General features: G+C 39.2%; 1 protein-coding gene across 5 annotated transcripts; it reads left to right on the plus strand.

The window, feature by feature from the left end:
• The first annotated feature begins 65 nt into the window (after positions 1–65).
• On the plus strand, positions 66–10,618 carry LOC128513122 (cytochrome P450 7B1). Of its 5 annotated transcripts, XM_053486771.1 has the most exons (7): positions 66–124; positions 5,043–5,153; positions 5,629–5,765; positions 7,236–7,868; positions 7,981–8,184; positions 8,353–8,531; positions 8,707–10,618. In XM_053486771.1, the coding sequence occupies exons 2-7, from the start codon at positions 5,077–5,079 to the stop codon at positions 9,019–9,021; spliced, it is 1,545 nt and encodes a 514-aa protein (XP_053342746.1). In that variant the 5' UTR covers positions 66–124; positions 5,043–5,076; the 3' UTR covers positions 9,022–10,618. The 5 variants fall into 5 exon arrangements, with proteins under 5 accessions (XP_053342746.1, XP_053342745.1, XP_053342748.1 ...); XM_053486770.1 differs by lacking the exon at positions 66–124 and having other exon boundaries at positions 4,920–5,153; XM_053486772.1 differs by lacking the exon at positions 66–124 and having other exon boundaries at positions 5,131–5,153; positions 5,602–5,765.
• Positions 10,619–11,677: the final 1,059 nt, after the last annotated feature.

An 11,677-nucleotide genomic window follows, 5' to 3' on the forward strand; every position in this document is an offset into this window, starting at 1 on the left:
CGCGCGTTTGCGACAGAGGTCTTTAGTCTTGTCCATAAATGGCTGGTAGGAGTCCAACCCCCCTAACACACACACACACACGACTCCACTTATTTAATTATTCATTTCGGACTACAGTCAGCAGGTCAGTGTGGAACATTTTAATAGTATTAAAGCCTGGAGTTTTTTTAAATAAAATTGAAAGTTAGCACTCTTTTTTTTTATTATTTTACAAAAAGAAAATCGCATAGCTATTTTACTGATTGACAAACTTTATGGAAATTTGATGTCTTTTTAATTATATAACAAAATGATTGGAGAACGTCTACTTCCTTCAGAATTACTTAAAGAATAAAGAAAAAAAACTTTTAATGACAACATTAATCACTTAATGCCACTTGGGAAGCAGGAACATAAAACACAATTGCATTACGACATAAAACATAGAGTAAACGTTACATTTTAAAAAGGTTCAAATGTCTCACATATTACTTTAAATAATCTATAACGTTTGCATTTGTCCAGTTTAATTTTCGTAATGTGGTGTTTTTTAGGGATTTACTAGCGCGTAACCCGATGACACATGCGCATTTGAGGCCTTATCCGCGCCACCTTAAATTGGAATTCGGACTTGCAAGAGCAGGGTGATCTTTTTCACTTCGTGTTCATCCAAGTTCAACAAATTATGTGAAATTAACATGCACACAGCATCAGCTGTAAACTACTGAGGCCTTAAAGAGACATGGAGAAATAAATAAATGCATAAATAAAGGGACATAGGATGGACATTAGAAGAAAAAAATTGCAAATTGGAAAGAATAGAGCTGAGGCTGTGTAAAAATAGGTATTACTAAATAATATCTATGATCACATACTTGCAATGGTTGGTTCTGGAACTTCTATTAATTTTTGCTCTTTTTTTGTAAATTATCTGTGTGCACCCTGCGATGGATTGGCCCTAGGTCTCCTGAGATAGGCTCCAGGACCCCGGCGACTCTGTATACAGGATAAAGGGGTATAGACAATGAGTGAGTGAGTGGCAAATCTGTTAGCTGATTAATTAGAAGAATGAGGTTCCTTCTGTGATTGGTTAGAAAAAACAAAACCTCTTCTTTAAATTGAAAATAAAATTACACAAATTGGGTTAAGAATTTGTCTTTATTGCAATGGTATTTCCTGTTGGCAGTGGCCCCTTGCCTAATGCATCCTGACACTATAAACCATTCAGGAATAGGGGTATGACAAAGAGTTAAAGGTGTTGACTTTGTCTACAAATTCCACAGATCTAAATCTGACTGAGCATCTGCAGGATATACAGTACTGGATAAACAAGTCTGAACCATGAAGGCCCCATCTCATAGTTCACAGGTCTAAGGGATCTGCTAGACTGCTAGAGTCTTGTGCCAGATATAACAGCACACCTTCAGAAGTCTTGCAGAATGAAGAATTTAGTTTTCATTTAATTCACTCAGTAAGTCATTCCAAGTTCATCATTCAAACAGCCATGAACACACAATGTCACTTAACGGACGAGCAGCGCCACCTGGCCAAGGCGCCCCCTTCAGGTCGGTGGGAGGCAGTCAGATGTTGCTTGTGAACTTCGGGGGTCTTAGAGTGTCATCAGCAGACTTGCATCAAGACACAGAAGTACTGGCAGAGTTCATAACAGACCCAGGGATGGAGCCCCACGAGTGACAGACCGCAACGATGACCAGTATCTAAGGACCTATGCACTCAACCCTATTATGCGAGGGGTAATAGGGTTTCCAGACAAACCATTCCCAACCGACCCACCGCTTTGGCTTGAATGCCAGATGACTGTTGCAGGTGACTCCACTGACACCAAGAGCCGTGAAGGTTTGCAGTGTGAACAAGACCATGTAACCTGGATCATGCAATACGCTGAGGTCAACATGGTCCCCAGGGTTTGCTTTGGTGGGGGAGGTGCAACAGTCTGGGCAGGCATCACCAGTCAGAAACAGATTTGGTTATTGTACATGGCTCAGTCACTGCATGTTCTTACTTCAGAAACATCATAGAACTCATCATCATCCCCCAATTCCGCCAGCACACCCCCAACTTTCTGTTCATGGACTTCAAGACCTGAACCCCATAGAGCACGTCTGGGAACAGTCGAAGCAGAGACTGGATGATCGTACTGTACCCCACCCCTCATGACTTGGCAGAACTGCGTGTAGCACTTGTGGAAGAATGGATGGCATTGCCTCAGAACACCATCATGAGGCTAGTGAGGAGCATGAGATGTCGCTGTCAAGCTGTCATTGCAGCAAATGGTGGAAACCCCCGCTACTGACGTTGGCAATTTTTGTTATTTGGGGCCCTTTCCTTGTTATTGTCTACATTTTTGGAGTAATAAATATTAAACTAATAAAAATTGTGTTTTTTCTCATACATTATTAGTAATATCGAAGGAAACTTTTACTTGTTTCATTTAAATTCAGAGCAAATAGGAAAAGCACTCATGTAAAAAACAATATTCCTAACTTATTGTAAATAGTGTATATTAAATGTACATTAACATGTACTGTAAATTTATTAATATTTAAAGTATTTTAAAATGTATTTCCCGATATTTAAATAGATTGAGCATTTTTGAAAATTATTTAGAACATTTTAAAATATTACATTGGCATTTTACATCACAATATTTACATAGTTGGGGAAGGAAACAGAGGTGATGAGAATGTGAACCTGTGGGTAGGTTTGGTCTTCAGGACAGGAACATAGAAGGACAGATGGTTTTGGACTTTGCAAAGAGGATGGAAATGGCAGTAGAAAATACTTTTTTTCCAGAAGAGGCAGAAATATATGGTGACAGAGCGGAGACAGAAGCACTCAGGTGGACCATATCTTTTGTCGATGTTGTAATCTGAAGGGGAACAATAACTTTAAAGTACTGGTAGGGGAAGTGTAGCCAGACAACACAGGATGGTGGTGTGTAAAATGACCCTGGAGGTGAGAAAGGTGAAGAGGACAAATTGGTGGAAGTTGAAAAGGAAGAATGTTGTGCAGTTGTCAGAAAGTGTTTCCAGTTGACTGGACAACTCCAGCTAAGGTGATCAGGGAGACTGGTAGGAGGGTACTTGGTGTATCATCAGGAAAGGGGAAACGTGGACAAGGAGATTTGGTGGTGGAACGAGGAAGCATGTTAGAGTGATTAAAATTTAAGGGATGGTAATGTACTGATAGGTGCCATGAGGTTGTTGGGAAGAGGGAAGGAGTACTTTGAAAAGTTGATGAACGAGGAAAATAAATGAGAACGGAGAGTAGAAGACGTGACTGGAAGTAGGAAGTAGCAAAAATTAGTAAGAGTGAGGTGAGGAGGGCGTTAAAGGGGATAAATAATGAAAAGGCAGTTGGTCCTGATTACATAACTATAGAGGTATGGAAGTGCTTAGGAGAGGTTGCAGTAGAGTTTCTGACTAGTCTGTTTAACAACTTTTTGGAGAATGAGAGAATCCTAGAGGAATGATGGAGAAATGTATTAGTGCTGATCTTCAAGAACAAGGGGGATCTGCAGAGCTGTGGCAACTACAGAGGAATAAAGTTGATAAGCCATATAATGAAGCTTTGAGAAAGAGTAGTGGAAGCTAGGTTAAGGTGAGCATTTGTGAGCAGCAATATGGTTTCATGCTTAGAAAGAGTACAACAGATGCAGTATTTGCTTTAAGGATGCTGATGGAGAAGTGCAGAGAAGGTACAGTATAGGGAGTTGCATTGTGTCTTTGTAGATTTAGAGAAAGCGTATGACAGGGTGCTGAGAGAGGAGCTGTGGTATTGTATGAGAAAGTCTGGAGTGGAAGAAGTATGTTGGAGTGGTGCAGGACATGTACTGTATGAGAGCTGAAAGACAGTGGTGAGATGTGCTGTAGATGTGACAGAAAAGTTCAAGGTGGAGCTGGGTCTGCATCAAGGATTGGGTTTGAGCCCTATCCTGTTTGCTGTTGTGATGGACAGGATGACAGATGAGATTAGTCAGAAGTCTCAATGGACAATGATGTTTGCAGATGATATTGTGCTTTGTAGCGAGAGCAGGCAACAGGTGGAGGAAAATCTAGAGAGATGGAGGTATGCTCTGGAAAGCAAAGGAATGAAGGTTAGAATACATGTGGGTGAATGAGAGGAACCTAAGTGGAACGGTAAGGCTACAGGCAGCAGTTGTAAAGAGGGTGCAGGACTTTAAGTACTTAGGGTCAATGGTCCAGAGCAACAGAGAGCGTGGAAAGGAGGTGAAGAGGCGGGTACAGGCAGGTTGGAATGGGTGGAGAAAAGTGTCAGGTGTGTTATGTGACAAAAGAGTATCAGAGAGAGTGAAAAGAAAGGTGTTCAAGACAGTGGTGAGACCAGCAATGCTCTATGGCTTAGAGACAGTGGCACTCTTTGGGAGTGACAGGGATGGATAGAATCAAGAATGAGTTCATCAGAGGAACAACCCATGTTAGATGTTTTGGAGATAAAGTCAGAGAGGACAGATTGATGTGGTTTGGACATGTTCAGAGGAGAGATTGTGAGCAAATTGGTAGAAGAATGCTGAGGTTGGAACTGCCAGGCAGGAGGTCTAGAGGAAGACCAAAGAGATTTATGGATGCAGTGAGAGAGGACATGAAGTTAGTTGTCCAAGCAGAATACAGGCTGAGCACTGAGTAGACAAAAGGAGGTCTACCAAAACTCAAGAAATCCTTACAACAAAGAAGAAGAAAAAAATATTACATTGCCCTATGAGTCAAAAGAAGACAGTAAGTTCTTTATGCAGGAGAAGAAAGTTTGCGGATTCGCAGATGCTTCTTTTATTTTATTATATTGATTTTTGTTCGTAAACAAGACATGCTGTTTGTTCCCTTCAGCATAATGTGTGTGCGCGCTCTGTGTGTGATTGTTCAGCGGCATTTTGTGCGCATGCGCCACACAGGACGCGCTGTTGCAGCAAGAATCCGAGGATTTATTTCAGTGTCCCGTTCTTCCTAAAAAATCGTGGATTGTTTCTGCCGTTAAATCCGACAGAAAGGGGATTACTGACTAGATAATTTCCAATCTGATTTCAGGTGTCGTCCCTGAAGGTTTTGGAAAATTGTGGCTATGTTTGAGATTTTACTGACGGTAACTTTTGGCACAGCGTCCTTTCTCTTACTCGTTTTGCTGTTCAGCAGGAGACGGTAAGAATGATGCACTGAGCATACAAATGAACATACCCCCCCCCCCCCCTCCCCACACACGCATAAATTATTATTATTATTATTATTATTATTACCAACTTAATTAAAGTTACCTGAACATACAGCTTACTTTGTCTAGTGTGACGTGGAACTTTATATATAAGGGGCATTATCAGTGTATGGTGCTTTTAGTGTCCCCATTACAAACACATTTTCAGGAAAATGTTGCAAAACAAATTATTATTATTATTATTATTATTATTACCAACTTAATTAAAGTTACCTGAACATACAGCTTACTTTGTCTAGTGTGACGTAGACTTTTTATAGACCTTTAAATTATTATTATTATTATTATTTCAGTGTAATTCTGAATATGTAATGATTATTGATTAAACCATATAAGCATCTTAAGCACTTGACAGATTTTGTGAAGTCCAACTTAAAGATCTCTATTGATGGTTTATGTTTGAAGGAGAGAGGGAGAGCCTCCACTGATAAAAGGATGGATTCCATTTTTGGGGAAAACGCTTGAATACAGAAAAGATTCATATAAATTTTTAAAACAACTACAGAAGTGCCATGGCGATGTCTTCACTGTACTGATCGCAGGTACAACCACTAGAATAGTGCAATATACAAACAAATTATATATACAGTACATACAAACATAGAGTATATTAAAAAAAAATCACATTTCTTTAATCCACTGATTGACTTTTTCTGTAATTGTTGTAAAATATGTTTAGTGACTATTGTCATTCAATGTCCTGATATATTTTAAGCAGGAAGATTGTTCTTTAGGTATCATTTACCTTTAATCATGCAAAAAAGTTTTCATACTTCAGGACTGGGAAAGCAGTTAGGCTAAGTTTAAAAGCACCCTATGATGTAGTTGTTTATCAAATTGCCATGTTTTGGTGAAAACCAAATGCAGCATATCGCCACAAATACCTCAAACCAACTGTCAAATGTGTTAATAGGAGGTGATTATTTGGCCTTTTTTTGTAGCACAATAATTAATTTACCTTGATCCTAGAACATGCTTGAGACAAATCAGAAGTATGCAGTGGTTTAAGATTTTGTTAAAATTACACCAGCAAATTGTCACCTGAATGGCTAAGACAAAAAAAGGTGGTTCCATGTGTTACTAAAAGTACACTTTCCTTGTTTTTATTTATAAGGGCCCAAATAAAGATAAAGGTAGAATATACTAATACACGAATCAGTGGGAATGGTGGATTATTAAATCTTTGATTAGATAGTGTTACATTTAAAGTTACAGAGGGAACTAAACAATGAATGTCTGTTTTGGCCCTTTTCAACATTATCAAACTGTATCAAGTTTATTATTCCAGGTTATTTTCTGCATACACTACTGTTCAAAAGTTTGGGGTCACTTTCTAACTCCATGATCGTTCCTGATTTATATTTCTTTCTACATTGTAAAGGAATGCTGAAGGCGTCCAAAAAATGCATTAATTTCCTTTGAACAGTTAATGGTAAGAACTTTTCGTCTGCATCAGAGGTAAGTTTTGATCTCGTCCTCCTGGGATGGCCTTCATGAGAGCCAGGTTCATTATGGTGCGGTTTTTGCAAATGCACTTGACAATACTGTCCTTGCAAGAACTATTACAGAAAGACTGACCTCTGTGTCTTAAAATTGTTGTTTTTGTTGTTGTTGCGTAATTACCTAATTTTATATGTGGTATTTTATAGTTTTGAAATCCCCAGTATTGTTGTAGAATGTAGAAAAAAATCACTAAAGAAAAACAAAGAAATTTGCAAGTGACCCCAAACTTTTAATGGTAGTGTATGTGTTACAGTGTTTGGCTTCATAACGTTTTCACAACATTTTTTAGGACATGATTTTCATGGTAAAGTGATCACCATAAAAACTAAGACATCCCACTTACAGCAATTACCCTGAAGCTTCCTGTCATATCGAAGAGATACAGAATGCTGGTTACTAATTACCATACAACAGTATGCTATAATTATGAATCATTTGTTTGACCTTTGCTGGTCAAACAAAATTACATTTAAAAATTCGTGTTTGTATGTGTATGTCTTCTGCTGTAGGTAAATATGTGACATTTGTGATGAACCCACTTCTGTACCCCGCTGTAATTAAACATGGGAAGCAGCTGGACTTCCATGAGTTTTCACGTGCAGCAGCTTCCAAAACTTTTGGCTACCCTTATTTACACCCTGGAAGGTTTCCTGGCTTGAGTGAGAAAATCCAGAGATCGTTCTTGCTCCTTCAGGGTTCACCTCTCAACTCTCTTGCTCTTAAAATGATGGGAAACTTACAGCTGGTCTTTCAACAAGACTTCCAGTCCAGCCATGTAGTACGAGGGGAGTATGACTGGCAGCAGGAGGGTCTATATGAGTTTTGTGAACGTGTAATGTTCAAGGCAACATTTCTAACACTGTATGGACAACCCCCAAACACAAATGTGTATACACACTTGCACGGGGAGAGGTGGATAGATGAGCTGCGTGACAACTTTAGGAAGTTTGACTCAATGTTTCCTCTGCTGATTGCCAAAATACCTATTGGTCTGCTGGGAAGAACTAAATATATTCGGGAACAGCTTATTAGGTTTTTTCATCCTCAAAAAGTGGCAAAATGGACTGCTCCATCAGAGTTCATAAAGACACGCATGGAATTTTTTCAACAGTACGACACACTCAAAGATCTGGACATAGCAGGTGACATCCTTTAAATGGATTAATAAGGAAACAAACTGGTTAATTAAATAACAATTTTTTTGTTAGTTTTACAGTAGGTTTAACAGCTGTAAAAAACTTGTCCCCTGTCTAGCTCACCACTTTGCAATCCTGTGGGCATCAGTGGGGAACACTATCCCAGCATGCTTCTGGTGCTTGTACCACCTCCTCTCCAGCCCTCAGGCATTTTCAGTTGTGCAAGAGGAGATTATGGGCATGTTTGGAGAAATGGGTCCTGAGTCTATTCTTACTTATGACAAATTGACTCCAGAACATTTTGAGAAGCTGATTTACCTTGGTAATGTATACTGACACATATGTGTGCCCACACACACAAAGCAGTAACCCTAAATGATGGAAAATCGATTAATGTTTTACTGAAAACTGGTAACCTGCATTCTTTTTTGCATTCTCTCTCTCCCTCTGTACCTCTTTGTTTTTTCTCTTGGTTTTTTTCTCCATGTAGAGAGTGCTATTAACGAGAGTCTCCGTCTTTCTTCTGTCTCAATGAATATCCGGGCAGTTCAAGAAAATTTCTGTCTGCATCTAAATCCTCACTGTTCTGTTGGTGTGCGTAAAGGAGATATTGTCACTCTTTATCCCCAGAGCACACATTTGGACCCGGACATCTACCCAAATCCGATGGTAACTATATAGGCAGATCATTTTAGTGGTGGCGACAGTGCTAAGAACAGAGGAGAAGTTATGAGAATATCTATCTGATCTTGACTAGCTATGATGAAAACCTTGTACAATTCGAAACTGAATAAATGTAAGTATAGATATTTATGTGGAGATATGTGTTTGTGTGGTCCTGCAGCAGTACCAGTTTGACCGTTTTGTGGAGAATGGGAAGCTGAAGACAGAATTTTACAAAGGCGGTCAGAAGATCCGATACTACCACATGCCATTTGGATCAGGGGCTACCATGTGTCCTGGACGTTTCTTTGCCATTAATGAACTGAAGCAATTTTTGTGTATCACCCTGCTGATGTATGACATGCAGCTCCCTGCCGGTCAGCAGCAGGCAACCATAGACAAAAGTCGATCAGGTCTTGGCATAATCCCACCTGCAAACCGTATCTATTTTAGGTATAGAGTGAAAATGAACAGCATGCAGAGACAGGGGCTGTAGAACAAATGCACACTGAGATGAATGGCTGCAGTGTGTTTCTTGCACACATTCCAGACAATATTTCTGTGCATTTGGTAAAAAAAAAAAAAATGTCCAAAAGAGTCATGTAGAAAGGTTAAAACTTTTTCACACAGACGTATACAGTATACCCAAAATGAAATTATTATGTTTGACAGTAATAAACCAGAGCAGGAGACAGGTTTTACATTTAAATACAGAAATATAGAAAGTTTAGGTTTCATTATAGAGGGTGACTGCCTAGTATTTGTTGTTGTCCTTCTTCTTCTTCTTCTTCTTCTTTGTCTTTTGGCTGTTCCCTTTCAGGGGTCACCACAGCGAATCATCTGCCTCCATCTAACCCTATCCTCTGCATCCTCTTCTCTCACACCAACTAACTTCATGTCTTCTCTCACTGCATCCATAAATCTCCTCTTTGGTCTTCCTCTAGACCTCCTGCCTGGCAGTTCCAACCTCAGCATCCTTCTACCGATATATTCACCATCTCTCCTCTGAACATGTCCAAACAACCTCAATCTGGCCTCTCTGACTTTATCTCCAAAACATCTAATATGGGTTGTCCCTCTGATGAACTCATTCTTGATCCTATCCATCCTTGTCACTCCCAAAGAGAACCTCAACATCTTCAGCTCTGCTACCTCCAACACTGCCTCCTGTCTTTTTTTCAGCGCCACTGTCTCTAAGCCGTAGAGCATCGCTGGTCTCACCACTGTCTTGTACACCTTTCCTTTCATTCTCGCTGATATTCTTTTATCGCACAACACGCCTAACACTTTTCTCCACCCATTCCAACCTGCCTGTACCCGCCTCTTCACCTCCTTTCCACACTCTCCGTTGCTCTGGACCGTTGACCCTAAGTACTTAAAATCCTGCACCTTCTTTACCTCTGCTCCCTGTAGCCTCACCGATCCTCTTGGGTCCCTCTCATTTACACACATGTATTCTGTCTTGCTGCGGCTAACCTTGCCTATAAGCCTAAAAGTCTGCAAGTCTTTACAGTACAGCAAGTACATTTTCCAATTGTGTTTTTGTCTTCGACCAAAGGATGAAGGAGAACTGATGAAAAATCCTTCTGAGGGAAACAAGCCCTCTGTAACCTTTTTGGATATTGCCTGTTCTCCAAGTAGGTTTAAGAACCATTTCTCTCCAGATTTTCTACTTTTCCGTTACTCACTGCTAAAATCAAGTACCTATGTTTCTTTAACAAAATGACTTCATTCATGTAAGTGGGGGTATTATGAAAATAAGGCAATCTGATTGCTTTGAACAGCTGGAAAAGGTAAATTTAAAAAGTAACTTAGCAGATGGTAAGTCAAGAACAGAAATGAATGGTCTATAGCAGCTGCTTTCTGCTTCTGGACCCAGGTTCTAAATTAGACATTGCAATGTTTTTCCTTCCAGCAAGAACCAATTTTTTTAACCTACTTAACAATTATATTACCATACATCAGTAACGTAGTCTCTAAGATCAGAAAAGGATGTGTTAAGGCTAACAGAATCTATGCAACTGAATGTATGTATTACAGTAGGTCATAATGTGTTATATGGATTAAAATAAAATATTCCCTTGAAATAATAATTTTTTTTGTGTTATCACATTTAATTATTTTCACTAGGTACAAGCTGCCGTCTTAAGGATAGTATTAGCCTAGGAGCGTACAGTTTTTGTTTACATCTAAAAACTGGTCTGTCTTGTACTATATTTTTTTTTCTTTACACCCATGCATATATTCTCTTGTAATGTTATTTATTTATTAATTTGTAAGTTATATATAAAAGTACTTAATTATTTTGTACATGTATATGCAGACATGATAAACATGTATAACAAAACTGGTACAGCATATACTGTAATATGGTGTCAAATTCTTTTGCACAGAAATGAGTTTTGGACTTCCACATGTAAACTGTATTTTAGGTAACTAAAAATTGACCTTATAGAACAAAAAAACCTTCCATAGACATTTAGAAACCTTTTTGTCAGTGTGTTAATGTTGGGAAAGAAGAAACTTAAAGAAGAAGAAACTTAGTTTTGGGTGTAAGAGCAGCACAGCGTGTGCTGTTTGTTCTGTGTTTGATGCTTGAATTTAACATGGCCAAAAATATTGTTTTTCAGGTTTCTGATTCTTATGATTTTTTATTTTTTTTATTTTTTTGCTTTGGATTATGCAGATTTTTGGTTTGGCATGATGAGACATTTGTTTTGCGTTAACATTTTATTTTATTTTTGCCTACGTACTTCGCTTTACCCTGTAGCAGAGCCCCACCAGGGTCGCCGATGGCTTGGAGCCTATCCCAGGAGACTTGGGGCACGAGGTGGGGTACACTCTGGACAGGATGCCAATCCATTGCAGGGCACACACACACACACACACATTCATTATGGGCAGTTTGGGAATACCAATTAGCCTAATCTGCATGTTTTGGATGTGGGAGTAAACTCATCAAGCACGGGATAAACTCTATGCACAAAGTCCTGAGGTAGGAGTCGAACCCAGACCCTTGGGTTGCAAGGCAATAGTGCTTACTAATATGCCACTAAGAAGGAATACCTTAAATATTTGTGTACATGTGGATTATGCTATAGCAAGCCGATGCTTCATTTTATTGTTATTGGTGCACTGTGGCATTAGCACTA

The sequence above is a fragment of the Clarias gariepinus genome, chromosome 25, assembly GCF_024256425.1.
Source record: "Clarias gariepinus isolate MV-2021 ecotype Netherlands chromosome 25, CGAR_prim_01v2, whole genome shotgun sequence".
Classification (NCBI taxonomy): domain Eukaryota; kingdom Metazoa; phylum Chordata; class Actinopteri; order Siluriformes; family Clariidae; genus Clarias; species Clarias gariepinus.

Excerpts from the sequence above, each read along its gene's own strand:
- LOC128513122 (XM_053486771.1), top strand. The coding sequence starts at position 5,077 with ATGTTTGAGATTTTACTGACGGTAACTTTTGGCACAGCGTCCTTTCTC. Across the intron at positions 7,869-7,980 it reads CAAAGATCTGGACATAGCAG|CTCACCACTTTGCAATCCTG; the intron begins GTGACATCCTTT and ends TCCCCTGTCTAG. Across the intron at positions 8,532-8,706 it reads ACATCTACCCAAATCCGATG|CAGTACCAGTTTGACCGTTT; the intron begins GTAACTATATAG and ends GTGGTCCTGCAG.